The sequence below is a fragment of the Anser brachyrhynchus genome (genome assembly GCF_964034855.1).
Source record: "Anser brachyrhynchus genome assembly, chromosome: 1".
NCBI classification, from domain to species: domain Eukaryota; kingdom Metazoa; phylum Chordata; class Aves; order Anseriformes; family Anatidae; genus Anser; species Anser brachyrhynchus.
In genome coordinates, this window is record NC_137694.1 from 13,751,369 (window position 1) to 13,777,267 (window position 25,899).

The 25,899-nt window shown below is 38.5% G+C and overlaps 1 protein-coding gene across 1 annotated transcript in view; it reads right to left on the reverse strand.

The window, feature by feature from the left end:
• Positions 1–25,899, reverse strand: part of RELN (reelin) — a 293,615-nt gene that overhangs the window by 227,541 nt on the left and 40,175 nt on the right. Inside the window, exon 2 of the mRNA XM_080575334.1 lies at positions 19,361–19,471. Coding sequence (XP_080431460.1) covers positions 19,361–19,471 — 111 coding nt within the window. The remainder of the gene's footprint in view (positions 1–19,360; positions 19,472–25,899) is intronic.

Genomic DNA, 25,899 nt, shown 5'->3' on the forward strand with positions numbered 1-25,899 from the left:
TAATAATAAAATAATCATGTAATAGCGAACCTTATATTAGAGTTTTTGAATCTTCTGTCCAGCTGAGATTTCCTGAAGGAATGCATTTCTTTGTTCCAACAATCTAACCAGGAATAGAACTCCTGCTTATGTTTTCTCCACAGAGCTCTACTGAGTTATGTTGTGGTCATGTTTTTTTTCCCTATAACTACTCAAAGAAAAAACATCCCATTCTTCACTCCTTTCTGAAGGACCACCAATGGATTGTGTTATATCAAATTTAAAAATGCAGTTATGCCACATATTACAGCACATTCCTGGAATTCCCGTATTGACCATGAATTGAAGGCTGACCTACAAACTTTCCTCCACTTAGTACAAGCTATTTGTTCTAACTCCCTAGAAACCTACATCTGAGTTCCTGGATTATTTTTTCACAAGGAAGAAGAAGATACACTATTATTTGTACATCCTCATCACTTAGTTCCCCTGTTCTTATCTTTTCTGCTCTTTTATTCTCTTGGCTTCAGCAAACCTCCAATACCCAGCCTCTCCACCATTCCCTTCTTCTCAGTCTACTTGCTTCCATGCTTTTCATAGACTTGGAATATTCCCATATGGATTAGCTCTACAACCTATCCCTTCAACCTACTTCTTCAAGAAGCTCTCAAATTACAACCCTCACTAGAGAACTGCAAGAACTACTTTCACCTTCCTTCTTGAGAAGTAGACCAAAAAAATAACAAATTAATCAATTAATTCCACAGCAAAAACAGGGCTCGTGAAATTCAGTGTACATTGGTCTCTCTGTCACTGATCTCTTTAGAAAAGTGTGCTCACAAAATCCAAGAGCTTCTGTACATACCTATCAAGTACTAAAGAGTCTTCTGGAACCAAATGTCCCACAAGTAATGAGAAAAATAATTACAGTGCAATTTGACATCAACAAATGAGTATTCTTCTCTATATTGTGCAGCCATTTGGCTGAAAACGAAAAATGCAGATTTCAGTTTGGTTCATGACAATTACCAATTCTCTTTATTTCACAAAAACCCATTATTTGAAGGACCTTGATGTTTTCAGTGTCATCTAAACATTACTGGCCTATGTTGTAATTAAACTTTGATCAAATTTTTAATGGGATCTCAGAGGAAAACAGTGTTTGACTAACAGAGGCATTCTTCTACATGTATTAATCAAGTTAATTCTTATTGAACTGCTAGAATTCCATATAATAACTACTCTTCCACATTGTTAATTAGCAAAGCAGGAAAATGGTAGAATCTGATTTAATATTTTCTATCAAGGATATCCTGAAAAAAATTTATTTTAACTCTCGACACCTATTCACTTATTATCAAAACATCACTTCTAGCTTTTCATGAAGTACTTTACTTAAAAACACAATATCCTTTTATTCAAAAATAGTCCAATACAATATCAAAGTATTTACTTATGGCATCAAGCACTTGAATCACTTGGACCAGCTGTCACTTACGAATTTCCATTCAATAGCACTTTCATGAGTATTGCTGTTTGTCAGCATTTTCACTGGTAATCTGGAAGCAGATCTGAAATCACCAACAGCAATATTTTCTGAATGATATGAATATTGGAACAAACCCTCAGTCAGGTCAGTCAGATGGAATATGGTAAACGGAGTGTGACTCATTGATAAAGTGAGTCTACTTTAAAAAGAAAGCGAAACAAAACAGAATGCACACAAATCTGTAGGAATCACGAATTGAAGGGTACAAGAATACCTGTTGCTGGGGTTCACATGTTTAGAAGGAAGCTGAAAATTGCTACAGTCCAGAGAAAAGCTAATAAGCCTTATATCTTTTGCTTGGATATGACACAGAGTCCTTACACTAAAATCTTAGTGTTCAATCTCTATAGGTTATAATTTATTTCTCAAAATTGAGATGTGATTTCATTTCAGTAGATCAGTAACCTTACATAAAGCAAATGGGACTAAAAGGACTTTTAGACACAGCTTAAAAGATATAGCAAGAGTCAGCTCCTGGGAACACCAACAAGCCACATTCAAATTAGAAATTAGGCAACTTTTTAACCAGGGAGTATGATTGACCACTGGGGAAAAAAAAAAGAAAAAAGAAAAAAAAAGTAAATTAGTTGCCTCTTGTAGATAGTGTAAGATCATGCACCTTAGATAGTGACAAAAATAGGTTCATCTCTAAGATGGAAATGAACAAGAGAAGAAAGCTCAATGCTTGTTAGTCAATCACAGTCTCAATGTGGTACTGATGTGAAAAAAGGGAAACACTGCCCTAGAATGTATCTGCTCAATTATTTCTAGTAAGGATGGGGGGAGTATTAGTACAGCACTAGTAAAGCATTGCAAAGACATCACTTCAATTGTTGTGTGTAATTATGAACGCTTGTGTTCAAAAAAAGATTAACTTAGGCTGAAGCAGCTGCAGAGAAGGACTACCAGCATGATGAGAAGAATGTAAAATATATCATAAAAGAAGACAGAAAAAGCTTGTCTTGTTTAGAGAGAGGATGACTGCTATTGCTATATATAACAGGGTTGTGAAGGAGCTGTTTAAGCCAAAGGACTATCATGGTATAAGAGCAAAGGGTAGAAACTGGACTTGAATAAATTTACTGTAATTTAGATCCTTCTTAATCACTAGGCAAATGAAGCATTGAAACAATTTTGCAATAGGAATTTGGGAGATAAAAAGACTCTAACCAGCTTTAAGACAGAGCTTAAATCCACAGACATTCAAGCTTTGGCATCATTGTCACGGTTCTTGTGGCACCAGGGGACCAGAGCCAAACCCCAAGGTCCCCATTTGGGGACAGTTCCCTGGCACCACGTGGGTCTTGTGTTAAAAGGGGACAATCTCTCCCAAGCTGCAAGGACTGCTGAAACAAGCATCAAACTTAAATCTTGATCAAGCGCTGAAGTTAGTACCTTATCAACTTGTCACCTCTCCAAGAAAGAAAATGTTATCTTCTTAGAGCCAATATAGTATTCAGGGTCTCTATTAATGTTAAAAATTCACTTTCAGAAACTTCTAAATTCTATTTTTTTTTCAAAGTAAAGCCCAAATTCCATAGAAAATATCACAGTTAAAGGGACTAATACCAAAGACCATTTACAAGTATGCGGCTTTTAGATCAGGCTAAAAATAAATAAATAATAATAATAATAATAAAAATTATCTAGATATCAAATTATTTTTCACTATTTATCTTGTACTTCATGGAATAGCAAGTACTGCTCAGTCACAGAAAGACAAGTTATCATTTATTAATAGTATTTCAACTTTGTTATTGTATTCCATTAAATAGATGTTGCTGCATGTACCTTTCTTGTTGCATGTAAAGTGGTGAAGCTGTGTTTTAAGATAATAGCAATCTAGATGCAGCATCTTTTCCTCCCAAAATCGCTGTTTTTTTTTAAAAAAGGTCATTTCATTACATTGGCTTCCTGAAACACTTCAGAATTATTATTTGTCCTCCGGGCACAAAAATTATAAAATCTATTTGTGAAGACTCTAAGCTATTTTCCCTTGATTAGAATAATTTTTAAACTATGTACAGCTTCCTATGCTTCTATCGGTTTTTTCTTTCTTGTATGTCATGACTGCTGTAATTAAAGTGACAGTTTCTCCTTTTCTTATTCTGAAAACTATAACAGAACAAAACTGCAAGTAAAATGGAGTAGAATTTAATGTTTAAGTGCAAGTTCTTCACTGTGTAAAATTATTATTTATTTATTTATTTTAAACAAGGTACTTCTGTTCACATGGCTTCTAAGAACCTGTAAAACCATGCCTACAATTGTTTCCCCTGAAAATATCCACCTGACGGTATCCAATTTTTATCAGTACCAGATTTCTTACTTTTTCTCTGATGCAATTGCTTGCCTTTAAAAGGTGGTTTGTTTTGTGTTTTTGTTTTGTTTTGTTTTGTTTTTCTGACAAATAAAGTAGAGCTAATACTGTACTTTTTATTTTATTAGTAAAACGAGGAGGATTTTTTGTCAACTAAAATAGGCAATGAAAATAAAGACAAAGTAGAACTTTGTGCTAGACACTAATTCATGAAAGTAAACAACAGTTGAATGAGTTTTTAACTCGCTGATATATGGGTGGGATTTTTTAAATAAAAGGCATTGTTTTTTGAAGCTATTTATATTTAATTTAATTCATTTCATTTCATTCATTTAATTTCATTCATTTAAAAAATATATGGAACAAAAGGGTCAAAATAAAGCACATAACAAGATTACAATAGGTATGACACAAGAACCTGAACTCTCTCATAACTGATCAGCAGATGTCTCCATTGGAAATTGCAAATGAATTCAGCTCAAAATTAAAATGCTTTTGGAGTCATTCACTAGGGACTGGAATTCAGCCTTTAAATACACATGGGAAACCATCAAATGTGAGTCAATAAAACAACGCATGAAAAGCCACTCATCCTGGCGAGACTCTTCTACACCAGCTTTTGAGAAAGCACTTCAGAGGGTTTGCAATAGCACAAATTCCACAGCCAGCATAAAAACAGATTGTGTTAGCAATAACCTTTCCTCCTTTTTCTTATCCTGTACCAGCAAGATGATGTTAAATAGAATAGCACTTAATAAATTAATTTACTTATTAAATACAAAAGTTCCTACCTGTAGTTTTTAAGCTATACTTTAACCATAGATGCACTTCAGCTGCTTCCAAGGCTGAACTGTGAAGTGGTTTGTTACCATAACCAGATAATGTCCTGTCTCTGAAACAGAAAAGCCAGACTGGGACTCGGCTCCAAACTGAGACAATGTAGACGTGTTTGCATGTGAGTCTCAGCTTCCTGCAGCTGGTGGAGGTCTGGCCACCCAAGCTAATGGAACCCAAGGCATGGGACATCCCTCTGCCTTAGGGCACTCTAATTCCCTATGCTTTACCAGCTGTACTGACTGCGCAGCAATGTCCAATGCCATCCGAGATGCTTAAGGCATTGGGCAGAGGACAGATATGACACCACACATACTAGGGAGCCATCCGTTAACGTATGGGTGGGTGGATGAATATCCCTTGGCTTCCACTGAGCATAATGGGGGCTACAGTGAAGATGCGTGCTCTGAGATCTGTGAATGTACATCGTAGACCAGCTGGCATTTTAAATCTCTTAAAAGTGACATTTTTGCTTGGGACTGTAATTAGGCAGTATCCACCTTCTTAAAAACAAAGGTAGAAAGGAAGAGATGAGGAATTCATACAAGTCTTGACAGTTTCTTTTGCAAATAGTTTCTCTCCAAAGACAAAATCCTGGATTTCCTTCTTACATGTAAAATTCTGTCCTTCAATGATTGCTTTACACTCAACTAAATCTAAGCTGGAACTATACCAAAATTCCTGAAGACATTTTTCATAAATGCACAGTATCAATCTCCATATTTTACTGACAAATGTTGATATTACAAAGCTCAGTCATACAAAAAGGCAAGGAAAATTAACCAGTTATAGCACTTTGTAAACATTTTGCTTTAAGGACAACCACCACAGTCTATTTCTTCTGACTGGTTTATAAATTTATGCTTTGGATATTAATCGCAGTAATTTTGCCAGAAGGGAGTCCTCTGCTATGGGCCAGAGATACTCTGCCACTGACTTACCTGTATTAAACTTTTAATGTTCTCATAATCTATTCAAAGGAGACACATTTTTTCCCCAGACGGTTGTCCACTTCCAACAAATTTTATACATCTCTTATTACGACAGTTAAGATCTTAAAAGCTAGTTTTCTGAGAAATAGCACAATCATTTCCTTTTCTTTAATTTAAAATGCTTCATATGCTCTTAAATCAAAATCCTCTGTAAAAAAATGTTTGACCTTATGAAGTCCCTAATTCTCTGTGAGTCAATCTGTTCTATCCTGCTGAGTTCACTCAATCTAGCTAACTTTTTTAACCACATGAAGAGATTACAACTTCATACTTGAATGAAACTATCCAGTGCAACCCTATTGCTTCTGTAGTTAATCAGCTCACTGCCACACAGCTCCATTTGCCTGGAAAAACAAGGGCTTGCCCTACCAAGCACAGCTACATCTCCCTTCGGATTTGTTTTTTTCCACAGAATTGTCTACATGGCTAGTCTAAGAATGAACAATATGGCTGACACCATATTATAATAGTCTATAGTTGGCCTTGTAGGATTTGCATTCCCAATGCTTCATCTGTTTTATAGTCTTACATTGTTCTACCAAATAAAGAAGCATCTGTGACACAACGTCTAGGGGTTTCTGATGCTCACAACGATACAGGAGGTTCCTGTCACTTAACTTTGGATTTCTATCGTACTGAGGTCCACAGCTGAGCTACTCACCTTCATTCCTTCTAAAATCAGTGGCAAGAAATAGTGACTTAGAGACAAATCATCTGTCTAGCTTAGATGGCCACTGCAGAGTAAGATGACTAATGTCCCCAGAGTGCCTGTTTCTGTCCCCAAAGTGGAAAGGAAGCCAGGGGGAACCAGCTCAGCTGCTTGCCACAACCCTTTGTCATAACTGAATATGACAGACGTCTTTCAAAATTCCTCTGGATGAACAGCAGTTAATGTCAGAAAATTGGACCTTCAGAAGTACGTTTCATGTCAGTGTCAGTCCTTGGAAAATAGAGCACTTGAAGGCACGTCTGTGTGTGAATGCCTCAGCTTCCAGCCAGTCACCCAAATTCCCCACACAGAAAAAATGAAGTACCTAAAATTAACTAAGGAATTCCATCTACCGATAAAATGCAGAAGAAAATCCTAAAATTTCCTGGGTTTAAAAATGTAAAATAGCAATAACTAAGTCCCCCAGAAATATTTCTCAAGATAAAAAATGCAACAGTTCTTGAATCCTGCATATACTGCTCAGTTAAAGTTTTTCAGCAGAGAACAAATAAACATTCCATGCTAAGCAAACAGTACTTTAGATTATCACACTTATTTGACAAATTCTTCAGTGTGAATCTGAATTTCATATTCATGCTAAGTTTCTAGCCAAACTTCAATTAGAAGCTGGTATATACTTCTTTTATAATCTCATTGAAAACTGCAGCTAAAGCAGCTTTACTTTGTAGAACATCCCAGTTTACTTTGGTTGAACTCTGGCAGATTATAACTGAAGACTTTTTAAAGAGTTCATTACATCTTAGCCTTCCTTAAGCAAATGTTATGACAAAGCTGCCTGTGTGAGTGAATTACAACTACTGACTGGTCACTACTTCCTGTGATATTACTTATTACACGCTCAGTGATAAATTTAAGTAGTTAACAAGAAAAAGTCATAACCAAGACCTTTATTATGGAATTTAAAGATAATAAAGTTTCATTTGCAGAGAGAAAATAATGAGTTTGGTGAGCAAGCAGATGGAATATTTCAACAAATCCACTATTCACATCAAAATGAAGAATTTACTTAATCTTTCTAAAAATTAAGACTAGCAGAATAAAACAGCTTTTAAATTTATTTATTTTTTTAATCTAGACCTCATTAATGTTCATATTCTTCATCTTAACAGCTAATGCTGTCAGTATTTATTGATTCAATCTTCTGATAATTACATCATCCTTTCAGCATGTCAGAGAACGTCAAGGTGACTGTGATGACATGTGACTGGAGTATGACTCTAATGTCATAATATATTTGTGTCAGTTTTTTGTCCACAAACAGACACGTAACAACTCTCAGATTTGCTGTTAGAAGAGCAAAATACTGACTTTATTAATAATCTGCTATGTAAAAATGCTCATTACTTCCTGTAATGCTGCCAAAGTAACATTGTCAAGTAATAATTTAAATAGTTTTATTTAAATAAAGTAGAACTCAACTTAGTGTTTACACCAGTGCTGTATCTTTCCAAAACACCATTGGGTCCTTCAATATTCAACTATTTAATTTGATTTTATCAAAAAAAAAAAAAAAGTCACACAGCTGCAAAACATCTTTACTTTATCTTTACTTTCCTTTACTGATGTCTGATACTATATTTATTTATCACCTGGATTTCTACTGAACATTCGTTTCCTTCAAGAGTTCAACCAGCTCAGGCTTGGATTTATGAAGACAAATGCTTTGGTTATAACCTGCCTTTGATTTTAATAATTGCATTATTTTTCCTAAGGGTTGAAATGAGGCCAGGATTACAGCATATTGATTCACTTGACAAATGTAAAAAAATAAAAAATTAAAAATCCTACTTTGTGGGTTTTAATGTCTTGAAGTTATAGTTAAGTTAAAGGGCATACTTTCTTTTCACAAGCATTCATATGACAGGAGTCTAGCAGTTCATAAAAAATAATTAAATTCAGTCATTAAATTAATAAAATATGAACAGATTTTGTTAGTAAGAAAAACAAACAACAAACAACAAACAACATCATTCTTTCTCCTTTTCTTTCAATAGCTTTATAGAATAAGGTGCAAAGACATACCTGGATTGGCATGAGCACCCTGTAATGATGGATTTTATTCAGTAATAAGATCCAGCTGGGCAGAACTGAGGAACACCCATGTCTCAGGGAGTAAGAAACTCATGTGAGAGACTGCACTTTTTCCTTCTGGCAATTTTGTAGCAAGGACTATTGGATTGAACTCACTTTAGGACAGAGTGGGACTCCTGCAAGGTAATGTTCCCGTATGTGAAGATTTCATAATTTACACCTCAATCTATCCTCAATTTTTCTAACCTCTACAACATACTGTAACAGTACTGTGCTAGTGAACACCTTTTTTTTGGTGTGGCACAAGCTGTGAGTGAGACTTTGTGCCCGTTCAAAGGCATAATGTTTCTTTTCATCTGCAAGTTTGCAGATTACAAAGAAGTTGGAGGACTCTCTGATATGCCAGAGAGTTGTGCCGCCATCCAGAAGGACCTCAATAGGCTCGAGAGGTGGTCTGATAGGAACCTCATCAAGTTCAACAAGAAGTGCAGGGTCCTGCACCTGGGGAGAAACAACCCCAGGCACCAGGACATGCTGGGGCCACCCAGCTGGAAACAGCTCTGCAGAACAGGACCTGGGGAGCCTGGTGGACACCAAGCTGAATGTGAGGCAGCAATGTGCCCTTGCTGCTAAGAAGGCTGTAAGGCATTCTTGGCTGCATTAGGCAAAGTTTTGCCAGAAGGTTGAGGAAGTGATGCTTTCTCTCTACTCAGACTTGGTGAGAACATAGATGGAGAGCTGGGTCAAGTTCTGGGCCCCCTCGTGCAAGAACATGGACAGAGTCCAGCACGAAGATGATGGAGGGACTAGAGCACCTCTCCTATGATGGAAGCTGAGGGAGCTGTGGCTGTTCAGTGTGCAAAAGAGGAGGCTCGGGGGGATCTCATCAGAATACCTAAAGGAAAGGGGTGAAGGGGATGGAGCCAGGCTCTTTTCAGTGGTGCCCAGTGCCAGCAAGAGACAGTGGGCAAAACCTGGAACACAGGAGGCTCTGAACACCAGGAGCACTTCTGTGCTGTGTGGATGACTGAGCACTGGCACAGGTTGCCCAGAGTGACTGTGGGGTCTCCTCCTTGGAGATCTTCAGAAGCCGCCTGGATGTGGTGCTGTGTGGCCTGCTCTGCGTGTCCCTGCTTGAGCAGGGCTTGGACATGATGAATTCCAGAGGTCCATTCACACAGCTATTCTGTGATTCTGGGTGGTTCTGTGACAAACCCTTCTTCTTTCCACTTTCCAACACTGCAGCAAAAGTTGAGCAAGAGTAGCTCTGGATGCTTTTGCCCTTTGCTCTGTGCAGCAAGTAATCAGAGAGCCGACCCTGCTCCCATGGCACAGCACAGCAGCTAGGCCTTAGTACTCTTCTCTATTCAATGTATTTTCACATCTGATAAAAAAGTAACTGTACCAATCCTTCCCCACAGTAAACAGTTCTCTTCCCTTCGTATATTCTTAAAATTGGATTATGCTTTTTACGAGACCTGGAGCAGATTTTTATTGTGAACTCTCTGTGAAAACATACAAACGATTATCAGTCATAACACTGATAACAGACGAGCAAACAGTGAAATAACTGGTATGACAGGTGATGATCAGGAGCTTAACATAGGGCTCTTGAGCTCCATTTTCCTATAAGCCTAATCAGCTCCACTTCCAAATATAACAAATTGGCAGATATGGAGGAAGCAGTCTGATCACAACATTTGTTTGCCATAATATGCCAGAAATTAGTTTACAAACTTGTCTTCAAAATTACAATAATAACCATTTCCCAATATCATTTCACATTTGCAAGAGGCTTCAATGCATCTTAATTGATGAAGTCCAAGAGCCCCATAATTTCAGCTTGAATATGTGATCGCTTCCCGATAAACACCAAATGCAGGGAAAATAATAGGCCTGGCACAACAGGAGAGTTCGGGAGAGGGGACTCTGACTGGTTGTAGCAACACAACACATGACAATCAGGCACCACAGAAACGGGCACAGGACGAGAAATGACGCCAGCAGGCATGTTAGCAGTGTGAAGTTCTTGCAGCCACAGGAGGATTTGCTTAATATATTCTGAGACATACCCATACAGAATGCAGTTTTAAGATGACCCTAGATTTCTAGATGATAGCTTTTTTTCCTCGTCTTTATCGAAGATATTCCTCTGTTGCTAAGAATTGCCATGCATCTTCAGCCTGTCAATCCAGCTGAATGTACCTCTCAAAGCATGATGACAACGTCTTTTATAGGGGAAAGTATTTTGTTATTGTTGCCACAATCAATGAAGGCTTAATTTGTTTTTCCTTGACTTTTATGCGCTATTATCTGTATTATAATAACAGTCATGTACAGTTAAAGATTGGGTTGTATTGTGCCAGCATCTCTGTACGGAATAATAAAGAAGAAAGTCCTTGCTTTAGAAATCATTCCCTAACTGGTGAACAAATAAGACAAATAATAGAGTTAACAAAATAAAATAATAATATAAGACAACTGGGTCACAAATAGACATTTCCTTAATCAATGCCAAACAGGAATGATTTTCTTATAAACACAGAGAAGATGGATTTTGAGGTAAGATTTCAATGAGAACAAAAAACTGAGCAAACCCACACACTTCCCCCCAAACAGAGGTCACTGTGGAGAATTACCCCCAAAGCTACATCACCACTGTTTGCTTTCTGGCTACTTCCTTTTTGCCTCCTGGGGTGGAAAAATGGGCAGGTCAAGGTCTCAGATTTACATGTGTGTTAATTACTAGTCTAACACTCAAGAAAATGGCCAAACCAACTCCATGTCTCTGGTTGCCACCCATTTCCTTCTTCCATCTGTCTTGGGTTTGTTCGTTTGTTTTCTGAAATGAGCGCAGTGTAGGAGAATTTGGATGAATCTGATGTATCAGGTTCTAGCAGCTATGGTGGGGCTCCTTGCCTGTCTCTTAGTCACAGCAGTGCTTAGGTGGAAGATCAGAATATCTCCACACCTGAGCAATTACAGGCTTACAAACTAACCCAAGAGACTTGGAGTTTATGGGACCATTCATGAGAGCAGACAAGCTTATTCGATCTCTAAGATTCAGAGATCTGAAGGGAACGTCATTAGGTTTTAGGTGGGATTTGAATGGTGGGAGCTGTGTAGTGCTGCTGTGCTTTACCTTTGTCCCACACCTAGAAGCTCTACAAATTTGTCACTTGCACCAATTTTTCCCTCATGGTCACTACTCAAATCTATCTCATTTTCCAGGTGCCAAGTCTGACATATAGGTTCTGATGCGTGGAATGAACTGGAGCTTCTCAACATACAAATTGCTGTACAGTGCTGGGTATCTCCAAAAGCCAGATCACAGCTCTGTTAAGGTGGATAGCAAACTTACAGGATACTGCTTGATCTTAATCATTTGTTTTATTTTTCTGTTGGTGAATGGAGATAAAGCCACAAGTGCCGCTGTACATGTTTTCTTTTGTTTTTACATAAAAATAAAGATTTGGAATGTACTGGTTAACTGCATTCAAAATGCAGCAATTGAAGATGGTATTTGGAAATTGAGTGAAATAAGGAGAATGAGAAAGAAATACATATGTAAGAATGCATACGTGTGTGTATATATATATAAATTATTCTACATTACTAAAAAGACCTATAATTTGCACATTTTGAAAAATATAACTTACTACTTTCAATAGTTATTAGTACAGATAAAAAAATCACCAACCTGTCACAATGAATATTTTAATCTCTTAATATATTTGTAATGAAATCCATACCTTATTGGGATCAGATTCCTCTCAGGGATATGAAGCAGCCAAAAAAACTGATCACTTTACAAAGTTTTACATCAGTTTTTTACTACATGCCTTTTATTAAAAATTAAAATTCAATAAAAAAAAAAAAAAACACATTAAAATTCTATGACACTGTAAGGTTTTCCCTTACCATTTTCTGGCCATCCCAGGCAAGAAAACCACATGTATATAAGACTTGAAAAAACATCACTACAGAATAAACGTTCTTGTTAAATTGGACCAGAATCGGCCTCAACACATCAATTAGCACTTTACTTTTGGCTACGCAGAACTGTCTCTAAAGGCATTTTCTTGTTTGAAAACTACAGGGGCCCTTTTACAAGCACTACCACAACGTAAAATTTTCCTCCTTGTTTCCACCGCAGTGACCACCTATCCTTCCATCTGCAAAACATTGTGTTGCTTCTAGTGTTGAACTGCTATCTGCACTGACTATTCAAAACTAACAAATACAAAAAATATTACATGTGCCACACATTCACATGGGTTCATTCTCCTTTTCAACCTTGGCCACCTCGACAACACCATTGCTAATAGTAGCTATAGGTATACTTGTAAGGTTAAAAGCTTGAATTATTAGACTGTCATCTTCATAATACTCCAAAGATGTTTGAAATAAATCATGGAGCTGACGCCATCATTCACTTTTATGTATGTTAAATTGCAGTGTAACTCAGGGCTTCTCAGCAGATTAGGCAAAATTGAATTTCGATGTCCAAGACCCAGGGCTGATGAGCTGCTGCTGCCACAGTAGGCAGTTGGGGTAAAGCTGACAAGTACAAGAGTACTTGCAGAAATGGGTGAAGGTGTTCAAGGTGATGGGGCTGGATTGCACTAGACAAAAACTAGGCCAATTTAAGTATTTTTAGCATTTCCTGTTCCTCCACTCTCGGGTCACTACTGTCTGCCTCAGCCATGTACGTGTGGGGAATCTTCCTCCTCAGCAGGTGGACACAGTTCCTTGTTGGGTAAGCAACAGTTACTGCCTTTCCCATTTGAATTAATAAAGCTGAAGCCCTTCCTGTAAGACACACATGATAGTCAACAATTTTTTGTAGAAACGGTCAACTTTTGGCCATAAATACATTTAAGTGGTAATTAAACAAACATCTTGACAGACAAACTTTGGAAGTTTTATGGTTGCTATAGCTTTGTTACATGCATTTGGCAGAGGGGAGTATCTTAAAATTAAACTAAAATGTAAACTTTCTTGACCAATGTCAGTTTGGCATCAACTCACTATTTAATTGACTGTTAACAAATTCTCCAAGATATGACTGCTATACAGATATTTTATCTTCCTGTTAATTGGTAATTATGCATTGGCAGGAAAAACAGTGTTTCTTTCCAATTATTCCAGAACTCAGTGATTATTTAAACTTTGCTAATTAGCAGCGGAGGGTTGGTACAACTTCTGGGCAAACTGTATTTGATAATCCCTATTAAAATATACATGGCAGTAGTTGACTTGTAACAAACTGGAAAAAAAAAGAAGTGGCAGTTCAAAGGGTATTAGATACAGCACAAGGCAAATGGGGGCCTATTAAAATTTCCCCAACTGTTCTAATGAGAATGCCGAGGGTCATTTCTTCCTAGTTTACCATCTGTTTGGTTTCTGGCAAATATCTCCGGTGTGAAGGGAGGGTCCTGGAGCCCATTTGGCTTGTCACAAAGTAAACCAGGGATCCACAGCAATTTCAGTAAGTTACAGAACTGCACTTCAAGAGCAGTCGTATGTACACAGCTGAAAACTTTTTCTCAAGAGCTGGCATTTGCCGATTATTCCTTACTTTTTAAAGCTGTGAACATGCACAGAGAGGCAAAGACTGAGCAGGAGGGAGCAGCTTTGTAGGCTCACCTAACAAGAAAAATCCAACAATTGGCCTTTTTCCATCTTAAAATGTCAGCAGGGGATATTTTCTTTTATCTGTCAAAATCTGCAAGCAAAACATTGCCCCGGAACCAACAGTGTTTGAGCATGAACTGATGCCAAAACCAAGCCTCTGGAGGGTCCAAACCACATGCCCGGTGCAGGAGCAGGGGAAGCACATGGGCTCCTCTGACGTCTCCAGTGCTCGATCTGGACCAAGGCACCACCTGCACAAACACAGTACATCCCACCATGCCTTCTTGGAGATGGCACTGTGGTGCCCTTCAGCTACCTGAAGGCACCTTCTTTGCCCTTCTTCCTCCAGGGATGAGATCGGCAGCACCACCAATGGCTCCCACCTGCAGTAACCCTGCCCTAAGACTACAAGTGACCTGTGAACCAGATCACAAAGATCCTTCGGCCATAAATTTAAAGAGGTTTTGGTTTTAGTCTGGAATGGAAATATGAATGTAACTAAAACATTGAGCAGAGGATTATGTGAAGACTGCTTTAATTCTGTCAGAAGGGAACAGAGTAATTTAAAAGTAAAAGAGTGTAAGATAGAATGTAATGCCAAGAAATTATTTCTGATGATTGCTCTTTCCAGGCATTTTTCTAGGAAATTTATTACTCACCATACTTTAAGGAATATTTTATTTTATTTTATTTTATTTTATTTTATTTTATTTTATTTTATTTTATTTTATTTTATTTTATTTTATTTTATTTATTTTATTTTTTAAATTTCAGAGACTCAATGTATTACTTACAGGAATGACGACGACCTTCATAATATACAAAAAAAGAACTGTAAAACAGGAAAACCTCATGATGGTCTTTTAAAGGATGATCTTTCATATAGTATTTTGTTTGTTTGTTTGTTTGTTTTGTTTTCTAGCACATGCAATTCCCCTGTTCAGGCACTAAAATATTTCCAGATAACATCACTCTCATAGTCTCTTACAAAGTAGCTCATGGAGTTAACCAAAACCTAAAATTCACCAGGAGTTTATAACCTCACTGTAGAAAAGAGACATCTGTTTTAAAAGATAGTAACTTGCAAGTTGTATAAACCTACACAGAAAATAAACCCCAATTTTTCTTTTAGTCAATTAGGCTGGTAGCAACACTTCCCACTGCAGGGAGAGCTTTGAATCCACTGTCTCTACCATAAATAACAGAACCTATGTACTTTCTAAAGGGCCTTTTAAATTTAGGTTAAAAGGCTAATGTATATGTGAGTATTATCGTAAAATTGCTTGTTTATTCTGCGCTCATTAAAATATAAACATCAGTGTAATGATTAACTATGATTTTACAGAAAATTAGATATTTTTTTTTAGTGGAACTGTGGCTTACATTTTCTGTAATGAGGACAGACTCAGGTTCTCAGCACACAGTGCTCCTTATCACTGCTAAGGGATTATGCTGTAATCTTCTCCTTTAATTGCATAAATGATATTGCACTTCTTGCTTTCAAGTGCATATAGTTGTGGAGGAGCTGAACTGCTTTCTCATACTTATGCAAGTTACGTATCAGTCCCCCTACCGCTCCCCAGCACCACTGAACCTTAATTTCATTTGGAAGCCATCATTCCATTCAAACCCCACCACTGCATTTGAAGGTTCCAAATGCGTTTTGTGGTACTTCTCTCTCCTGCTCTTTTATTATATTTTTGGAATAAGTCTAGCAGTGAGAGCCCCGAAATGACCATATGGACATCCTGGCCACGTGGGAGAGTAGCCCTGGTGTGCTGATAAACCCCAGAGTGCGGCTAGCAAATGCCACAAGATGTAGAAAAGAAGCAAACAGTAGCAAGGGCTGTCAGAGTCAAAAGCAAAAGAAGAGAAAGAACACGCAGGCAGAGATCCTTCATAAGTCCAAAGTGTGCCTCCAGAGAGAGACGGGGTGTTAATGATGCTGAGGGTATCGATAATGATATGGCTTGAAAAAGGGGGAGATGACAAGCAAGAATGAAGCTTTAGGGGCAATGCTGAAGGAAGTGGAAAAAAGTCCCATATACACATCCCACTGATTCAGACATGACAGTGAAAATGATACTGGAGAGATGCAATTCAGGATATCTGTTGCATCAAAAGGATCTTACAAAGAAAACAACACTGTCTAAAAGTTAGATTTAGGGATAATTTCTTTTCTAGGGATCATCACAATTTGTTTGGTGAGGTTTCCACTATACAGTTATGCTTTATCCCCGTTCTGATTTTAGATTTACAGATTTAGTTTTACTTAATCTGAACCCAGACAATGGTTCAGCTTGGGACAAAACATGAATAATTAAGATGACTACTAAGTTTTATCCCCAAAAGCTGACTCATATCTCCCCCAAAGAGTAGTTAGAAAGTTTTCCAAATAAATATTTCAGCAAGTTTCATGTTGGTATAATCCCACAGGGAAAAAAAAAAAAAAAAAAAAGAAACTATTTCTTTGGTTACACAATATATACTGAAAAAGAAAGAATTCATAACCCTTGTAATTAAACCTGCTACTACTACCATTTTTATCTGTTTTCTTCAAAGTTCTTGACATGGTTAACTAACTGAATAATGATTTTGTGTCTATCAAGTGACTTCCTAAATTAGGTAATTAAAAGGTAATTGGAGCCACAACACAGTAACTTATGGCACAAAAGACAGATTTGTGTATGTTGGGAAGACTTCATAGACTTGGGGCAGTCTGGAAGATTATGGTAATCTAGCTTGACCTCCTGTGTAATGCAGACAAGAGCATTTCAGTGGTAGTTTTGCGCAGGAGAAAAAATATTCTTCCCTGCTCTGTAAGTAACTGCTATCAACCCAATTTCAGAATATTGCTATGCTCATTTTTTAAAGGACCAGCTTTGTCCACCCACCTGCTCTACGCTAAACCACACAAATCTTTGATTTGTTGTCTCTGAACCTTACAGAGTTTTCAACATTTTAAAAAAGATTCATTTCCAGGAAGCTGAATCTAACGTGAACATCCCAATCACCTGCTGGAAAGGAGGAGCAGCTTCTTTGCTAATTAGAAATGATGACACAACAGATGGATCCAGGCTTTCTTGAAAAAGTGCTTTATATTTTCTTGAGAAAATGAAACAATTCCATTCCTACCTGCTAAGATATTAAATTATATATTACATACTGTGGAGACTACTCTTTCTTTCTACTGCAGACTGTGAATTTAAAAATATTGTTAACTTTTAAACTACCAAATAGTTTTAAGTGCAGATCAATCACGTTACATGCTTTTTGGAAGACGCCAGCCTTCTCAGCTCTCACTGCAGAGTGGAAAAAGAAGTTTGTGTAATTTTCCATGGTGGGAGCCATCAGTCCACCATGGATAAAACAAGCATCAAAATTTACATTTAAAAGCTGATGAAATCTTTCCTTCCCTGAGATTTTTATTTTAAATGCTGCATAACTGTGATGCATCTGACCCTATGGTTTGTCTGCAGAAAGTCCAAAAGAATGGTCCCAGATGGAAGCAGTTTTTCCCTCACACAGATAAAGAAATACTCAGGACTGAACTCCTTCGTCATTATGTTTGAAGATTTGTATTGACAAGCAAAACATGTTACTTCTAACCATGCCTGACTGCTTGCACATCACTTTGCCTTTCAGACTTACCCAACCCATAGGTTTGCATTTTGTTTTGGTCCACAGAATATGTGGAACCGATTTACTTGGTTATTTTACCAGCAATGGAATGGTCAAAGCAACACCTTCAGAGCTATACAGTGACCTTCAGCAAACTGAAACAGGCTATGTCTTTTCTCCTGTCACTCATCCCAAGGTAATATAAGGTCTGTCCGTGAAACACATTGTACCAGCCCCACTCTACAAATAAAGATACAAATTCAGGAAAAAATGCAGGTCTACTTCCATAAATGCACAAAGTTATTAAGGTTCTTAAAATATTTTACTTACATTCCATTCTTAAATTATTTAGATGTGATTAAACATGGCACGCATATCCTGCCTGGTGAGTTTTCAGCATAAAGTGAAAATCTCCCCAGTGACATGAACTAAAGACCTATTTTCTGGAAAGATAGGCTTGCCAGCCATTTGGTCCCTCAGAAATTTTCCATCCTCTCTTACCCTGACAGATCCCATTCACCTGGTAAAGAGTGTGGTGGGCAATGAGAAAGAACAGCACTGCTTCTTCCAGAAAAAAAAAAAAAATCTTTTTGTTCATTTTACCTTACTCAGTTTGAGGCTAATCATTGTGCTGTTCACAGGAGTAGAGCTGTTCTCAAGTTATTCCTGAACTCACATTTTAAAATAATGTGTTATTTACAACATGAGCTTACTTACATTGCACTTTTGCATTTATGACCAAGTGTATCACTTCTGTATGACATTCACAGGCCCAAGCAAGTTTCATATGCATTATAGCAGAGATAATTACAAGAAAACATCATCACCACCAGGTATTACCATGGCATCATCAAGATAAGGAGAAGACTGGAAGTGGAAGGTGAAAACATACAGACTGGATCTATTGGGGTGGGCTTCCTCCTTCAGCATAGATGATAATAGCTCTGTGAGGATAATTCCCCCTCCCTTCTTTTTCTTTTTTTGGAAGATTATTTGTAAAAATATAAAATATACTACCTAATAACAACCTGCTGAACATACAGTGGTAAATTACATACAGATATTTAGAAACTAGTTTTCAAAAGTGCTTGTCCTTAACACAGCTGGCTTGGCTTCTGCCACTGAGTGCAACAGCAAAACCTGAAGCATACAATAGTTTCGCAAAAAACTTTCCTGTAGCTTGTACTACAACTCTGTTTTTCCCACATGGAAAATAATTGTTTATATAAAATACATTGACCAGTATTCCAGTTTTAAGGAAGATACGATTGTTAAGTGGGTTGAAAAAGTAGATTGACATTAAGCTCAAAGGAATCAGCTTTCCAGTCCAAGAAGAGTTAAATGCTTGGAGATAAATGTTTTAGTTTATGCCAAATGGCACCCGATTTAGAAATGGCTGTTCTGCCCAGATCAGCTGCTCAGGTTTTTTCTCCTAAAATCCATATAATTCAGTATAGCAGTACCAGGGCTGACCAAAGACAGAGAAAGTGAAGGAAGGAATGCAAGCTGTCTAAAAGCTACCACTGCCTTATCACATCAACTTCCACTGACTTTCATGTGTTGTTGATTACTGAGTCTAAATAATAGCGTATGTTGTTATTGATGTTCTCTCTAAGACCAAGTACTAATTAGCCTGGGTTGCAGAACATGAATTACACCAGACTTACCAAATCCAAAAGCACTGGAACCACCAACACTCTGGGAAGCCTGAACACTGGTAGAGGTGTAGAGGCCAGTCACCAGTAAGCCATCAAAGAAGGTACTTGTTGAAATAGTCACTGAAACGAGAGAAATAAAATATGTGTAATTATTTACAAGCAGTATTTAAAATCCTACACACATTCTGTGAACAGACTCTTGCTGTTGACTTAGATCCCAGCTACACCTTCTGTACAACAAATTTGCCTAATTCCCCAATACTTACAACACTTCAGCGACTTTAAATTGGCTTTCCCATGTAATTTTCCCAAACAACTTGCTCAGCATTCAAGCTACGAGTGCCAAGTTTCAGTATGCACTTTTGCAACTTCCTCAGGGTTTACTTAAAGAAAATTGACTGTTTTAGAAGTAAACAACTGGTGTTTATTGGTGTTTGAGTCAGCTTCTATTCCTAAATGAATCATAAGTCATGTACCAGCAATCATCGACAGCAGGCACCAGACACAAACTGAGCATTACAACAGGATCTGAAATGAACATGTGAATAGCGGTGGTGGCCATCTCTACTTGGGAAGCTTCCTTTGTTAGCAGCACAAAACTAACCTATAAACCAGATATACCATAGAAACTAAATGCATGAGTTAATAAAACATAGCACTGGAATATATGGCTTTTAAGTAATTGTCAAGACATTAGAATATAGTAAAAGCAATGAAATAACCAGTATTGCTTTGATATTGTTCTTTTGGGATTTGGAGTGCTACGTTACAGTTGTCGTATGTATTATAGTATTGTACACCTAAGTTATATGAGAGTCTGAGTCATTACAGATTACATAAATTTAAATAACTCATGAATGCATTTTTAAGAGATTCTTAGATATTAACAGTAAAGTAATCATCCAAATAACATCTACAAGTAACAATGGAATCTAGGTATTCTTTGTTAAAACTGACAGTGCTCGCACTATCTATTTACTTCTTATAAACACTAATTCTCACACCTTTATTTTGGTATCTTTCAGATTGTATCCCTCTACACATATTATCAGCTTCAGTGGTTCTGTCTTGGAAGAACCTAAATTATTCAGTGATAGGTTTTTCCCATTATATAAATGCAATACCCTTTATAGCCAGAGTGACTTCTCCGACTTCTCTCAGCAGCACACAACATTTTGCTTTGTAATATCCTATCCGTATACCTCTGAACTGAAAATCAGAACAAGGAAATTTTACCCCCCTGCCCCTTCCCCCAAAAATTAGTTTGCTTTACAATTAGGTAAATTTTATTCTCTTTCTCTCCTGATCTTTGTCATCCTTTTCTATGTTATTTGTTGTTAATCTTTACATATGTTTATTTAAATGTGGCATAAACTACATTGCAAATCTATCTCCTCGCATATAGGACTTCTTTCTTTCTTTTTTTTTTTAACTGTATAAATTAACAAGGGCAAAGAACCTGAAAGGAGATCAAAACAAAAGCACAAAAACATTTCCCTGCTGAAGAAGAGTCCCATAACTTGTAGCTTGGTATACTGAGTTACCACCCAGGTTCTGCTTTTATACTTTAATCCCTTAACACACAGAGATCAGTACTTGACAAGATTGCTGGTAAAGTCTGACCTCTCTTTGCTTCATGTTCCTCCTCCACAGATTGTTTTGTCTTGCTGTAACAGCATGACTGGGCAAGGAACTGAAGCACAGTTCAGTGAGGTGACTCTAAGTATGTTTACTGGTGAAGTACATGTAGCGATGTAACATTCGTTTTTATTTTTTAAATCCAAACAGTCATGCAGTGTGTCATTCAGGCTACATTGGCTAAAACTTACTGTTAAATATCTAAAGAACATGCAAACATTGACAGTGGCTTAATTTGCTCTGAGCAGAGGGGTAATACATACCATATTCAATTTATTCTTCAACACTTTGTGTTTAATTAACTTACTTTCTTTGATTATTTGATAGTATACTCAATAATTCCTGAATCCAACTTTTCTGCTCCCAAGACTCCAAATCTCTGTGCTTTACAATAGACTTTTCCGCTGAATGCAGACTGCAGATTCAGAGCCATATGCTCAATTTTTAAGAAGTGGTCACTTCTAAGATATGTGTTAAAAAAAAAAAAAAAAAAAAAAGCAAAAGAGACTAGACTTTTAGAAAATAAAAGAAGTATTATAGAGGGAAGAAGAAAATCAAACAAGCAAACAATGAATTCTTCCTCTTTTGATGATGAAGCGGTGAATAATGAAGAACCTTTTCTTCCCTTTGTGCTTTTATAACAACAAAAAGGCAAAACATATGTTGAAAAAATATGCCTCTGTGTTATTTTTGAAGACTTGGCAAAACAGTCAGCAAAAAGCATTCATAGAAGGGCACTGGGCCAGTACTTTGCTGCCATTTTGTTTCCCTGTGGGGAAGCATCTTATTCTTTACTGAATAGGATATAATGCAAAACCCTACTGTGAACAGGTGACCAGTTTCTCTTTGGGAAAGAAGTGATATTTTACAATGCCTGCATTTGATTTTGGACATATTTGTGTGATTGTCAACCCTCATTTTACATGAGCATGTAATAGGTCAATTTTTATTGTTGAAAAATTTCCAACACAGTATGGCTCCCTCATTAAGCCTCTGGGAAACTGCACAACACCTCTAGCACATTTTTTAAAAACAGAGCACTAGGCTGTTATTATACACGTGTCATACATTTCAGAATAATTTCATAGTTCTTCAAGAGGAAAAAAATTAATCATGACACTCTCAGTGATGATTTTTTCTCTGTCCAGTGGTGAAATACATCAGATTCCCATAAAACGAAAGAAAACACACACCGTGCCAAGTGCTAACAACCAAGACCAGCAACAGGACCGTGGCTTTATTTGGGGCTAGGGCTTGTTGCTGAGGGCTCTCAGCTTCCCCTTCCAAGATCAATAAAAATATTCTTCTGAGATCCCATCCATCAGGCTTTGTTTCTGCCTCTACCTTGGCTCATGCTGTATGCAGTTGATGGCAAATATATGGCTCTTCAGGAGTGCGGAGCGATGCTGAGGACCACCTGGACCGTGGACAACACCTGGAGGTGCACAGCTGCACCAGGCACCCGCACTTGGTGGGCAAGGGGGGCCTGGTGCAGACCCAGCACCCACCCAGCGGCACCTGGTGGTCCACACAGCTTCCACAACACCAAACAGGGCTCCTGAAACAATTGCATGAAGTAGTGCTTTGAAAGGGGGTGGCAGAAAGGAGAACAAGGAGTCCCCACGCCATCCTCCACAACACCCTCCTTGGGAGGAGAATTTGGGTGAGCACAGAAGTGAGGAGCCCTCCCCAAACCTGAGGACCGCCCAGGTGGGCAAAGGGGACATCAGCCATGCCATCCCATCCTGGCTGCTGCCCTGGGGCAAGTGGGGAGCCCCGGCTGACTTCTCTCACCCAGCGGGCTGGGGAGAGGAAGGCAGTTTGTGAAAGAGCAGCGAGCCCACAGCACAGCTGTGTAGGGAGCCCTCGGCTGCCCCAAAATAACCCAGTGACAGGGACTGAGAATATCTTCCCGGGGAGGACGTACTCAAGGCTCTCATCAGGCAACAACATGATGCAAATATTAGAGGTGATGCTGGTAACTGCTACTTTAGCAGTTGCCCAATATTTCCGATTATAAGCCTCTATTTTCAGATCCTTAGATCTTTGCCAAGTTTTACCCTCTTGGGCTTTTTTTTTTATTTTTAATTATTTTATTTTTCATAAGTGTCTGCCTCACACTGATTGAATTATTTGAAGGAGAAGAAAATTCATTCAAACACTTCATTCATTTCTGAGATGAGGTTAGAGGAAAAGATTGCATTGCCCCAGCAGAAAATTTCCAGTGTTCTTTGCTTTCATCAGCTCCTTCTCTCCAAAGGAACTGGAATTTCAAAAGGGTATGGCTTTGGTGTAAGAGATGTACTCCAAGTTTGGACAAAGTATAAACACATGGAAAAATTCAGAGTTCACATATGTTCAATGGAAGCATTTTCATTTTTAGCATCTAAATATTTCTGGAGATTCTGTCCTCATTTAGCACTCTCAGAGTGCTTGGTGATTTGGGTGCTGACTCAGAGCTTGTTGAAAAAAATTCTGTGAAATATATTTTGGTCTGGCTACCCTGCTTTGTTGGAGCAGAAGTACTTGATGGAGACTTCAGTTCCGGTGATCTTTTTATCTGGGAAGTTTCTCAGTGTTTTAAAGCAGAAAGTGATGTCAGCTGGTTGGAAAGCAAGGGCAAAAAGGAGGGATCTTAACCAGAAGTCTAAGCCTTCCGATGAAAAAAATATCAATTCAGCAGAATATCATTTCGCAAAAAGCTCAAAAAAATGCAAAATGTCACAAGAATGAAGTTGCCCCTAAAGTTGGACCAACACCATCCCCAACAACTTAAGGTCAGGAGACACAAAAGCGAATCTGAGGGCAGGAGAACAGCAAGTGAACTGGGATGGGGAAGGTGGTTACACTGGGAGGAGTGCAGTGAATAGGAGAGGAGAGACTTTTTGGAGAAGATCTGGGGAACGATGGAGAAGAAGGGACCGTGGCTGGGCAAAGCAGCAGTTAGAAGGTGATGGAAAGGAGGAGATTGGATCTGTAGCAGTGGGCTGGGGACACTGGTGAAGTTTAGCACAAGGGACTGAAACAGTGACTGGGGGAGAGACCAGGCACGCAAACATCCATAAAACACAACAGCAAAGGTGGGTCACCCTCTCACTTGTGTGTCATCTGCTACTCCACCTTCTGAATCACAATAACAGTGTTTGAATGAAAAGGTTCTGCACCCAGGGGGTGGTGGGGCACTGGGACAGGCTCCCCAGGGCAGTGGGCAGAGCACTGAGCTGCTGGAGTTCAACAAGCATTTGGACAACGTCTTCAGACACGTGGTCTGATTTTTGGGTGGTTTGTGTGGAGCCAGGGGTTGGACTTGATGATCCCTGTGGCTCCCTTCCAACTCAGGATATTCTATGATTCTAGTGATGGTTAAAAAAAATTTCAGGTCACAAATAACGTAGATATGAATACATGGGTTAGGTGGAAAATTTCAGTTTATTTTGCAAAAGCCTAGGAAATGGCTCCACAAAAACAGCTGTATATCAAGGGAAATACCACAGAAGTATCCACCAGTGCCACCTTGCCCTACTTTTCTTTCTGTGCAATGGTTGTTATCACACAACTTTTTCAGACAACGGCATTTCTGGGAATCGTGAGGCCCGCAGCTAAATTTTCTACACACAGGCATGCACACACACATAATTGTAGAAAATTGCTGAATGCAGCTCCCTGAATGCTCAGCACATGCACGCTGCTGTGCTCTCCTAGAGTCATCACAGAGACAGCCATTCAAGCAGGCAGGCTGGCCTGATCCTCCAGGGAGCGGTGGGGTGCTACTTCACCGGTGCTACTTCAGCCGAGGGGATGAGGCAGCCAGAGATGCCTCACGCTTCACACAGCAGGGTTCTGCCAAGCCCTAGCCTTGGTGCCTCCCATGGGACCAGGAGCAGTGACACCTCCAGCAATGCCGGGGGCTGACACGTCTCGAGGAGGAAGCAGGTCACGAGGAAGGAGGCTGGCAAAGCTGCTGCTGCACGTGCACCACAGGTGGAGGTAGCAGCGTAACAGCAGGCTTTGAACTGCAGTCATTTTCAGATATTTCTGAGAAGCTTGGCCTATGAACATCATGTTCAATGCCTTTTCAGTGTTACATGCTACACATGACGTTTAGTACTACAGAAATCTATTAATCTGTATAAGTACTTGCATAAAATTTGCCTTATGTTCTCCTGAGGGACCAATTTACTCTCCTAAACTGTAGCTGCATTTTGATTGATACTCAAAATGCTTAAAATACAGACAATGTATCTAAACTCTAAAGGCATAAAAACTGCTCGATGGACAAAGCAGATCATCCCAGGAGATACATAGCAGTGACAGGTCTTACTGAATTTGGTCTTTAGCATCAGCTAAATGTCACTAAGAGGGCTGATACATGCAGAAATTCTACTGAATTTGCAGCTGCTATTGTTGGCAGTAAGTTTAAAAAGGACTAGATATAGAGATGCAGATATGACACGGGAAACAGCATGAGTGGAGACTTAACAGAGTTCAAGAAAGTATTAATAAAGACAAGAATCTTTGAAGCCACATATACTGTTTATGTAAGTCAAGTCACATAGCCTCAGTGTAAAACTGCAATTTTCTAGACCATGAAGAAAACGGAAAAGTAGTTTGAAATGAGAAATGGGATCACTGCAGACAGCAGACCTCCCAAAATGAGACTTTCTTGCATTAAAGCACGGACAGGCAGTTTTTAAGGTTCTTCCAAAGGTCAAAGCCAGTTCCTTATAATACTGCAATACTGCATCACAGCACACCAGGGCCATGGTTGGAAACTTTCCTCTTAAGACAATAAATTACTTGTACTGAGGCCATTCTCTTTTTCTTTTTCCTTTTTTTTTTTTTCTTGACTCCTCAAAAAATATATCCATCTTCAAGTAATGTAAGTCAGGTGTGCAATGGCACTCATCAGA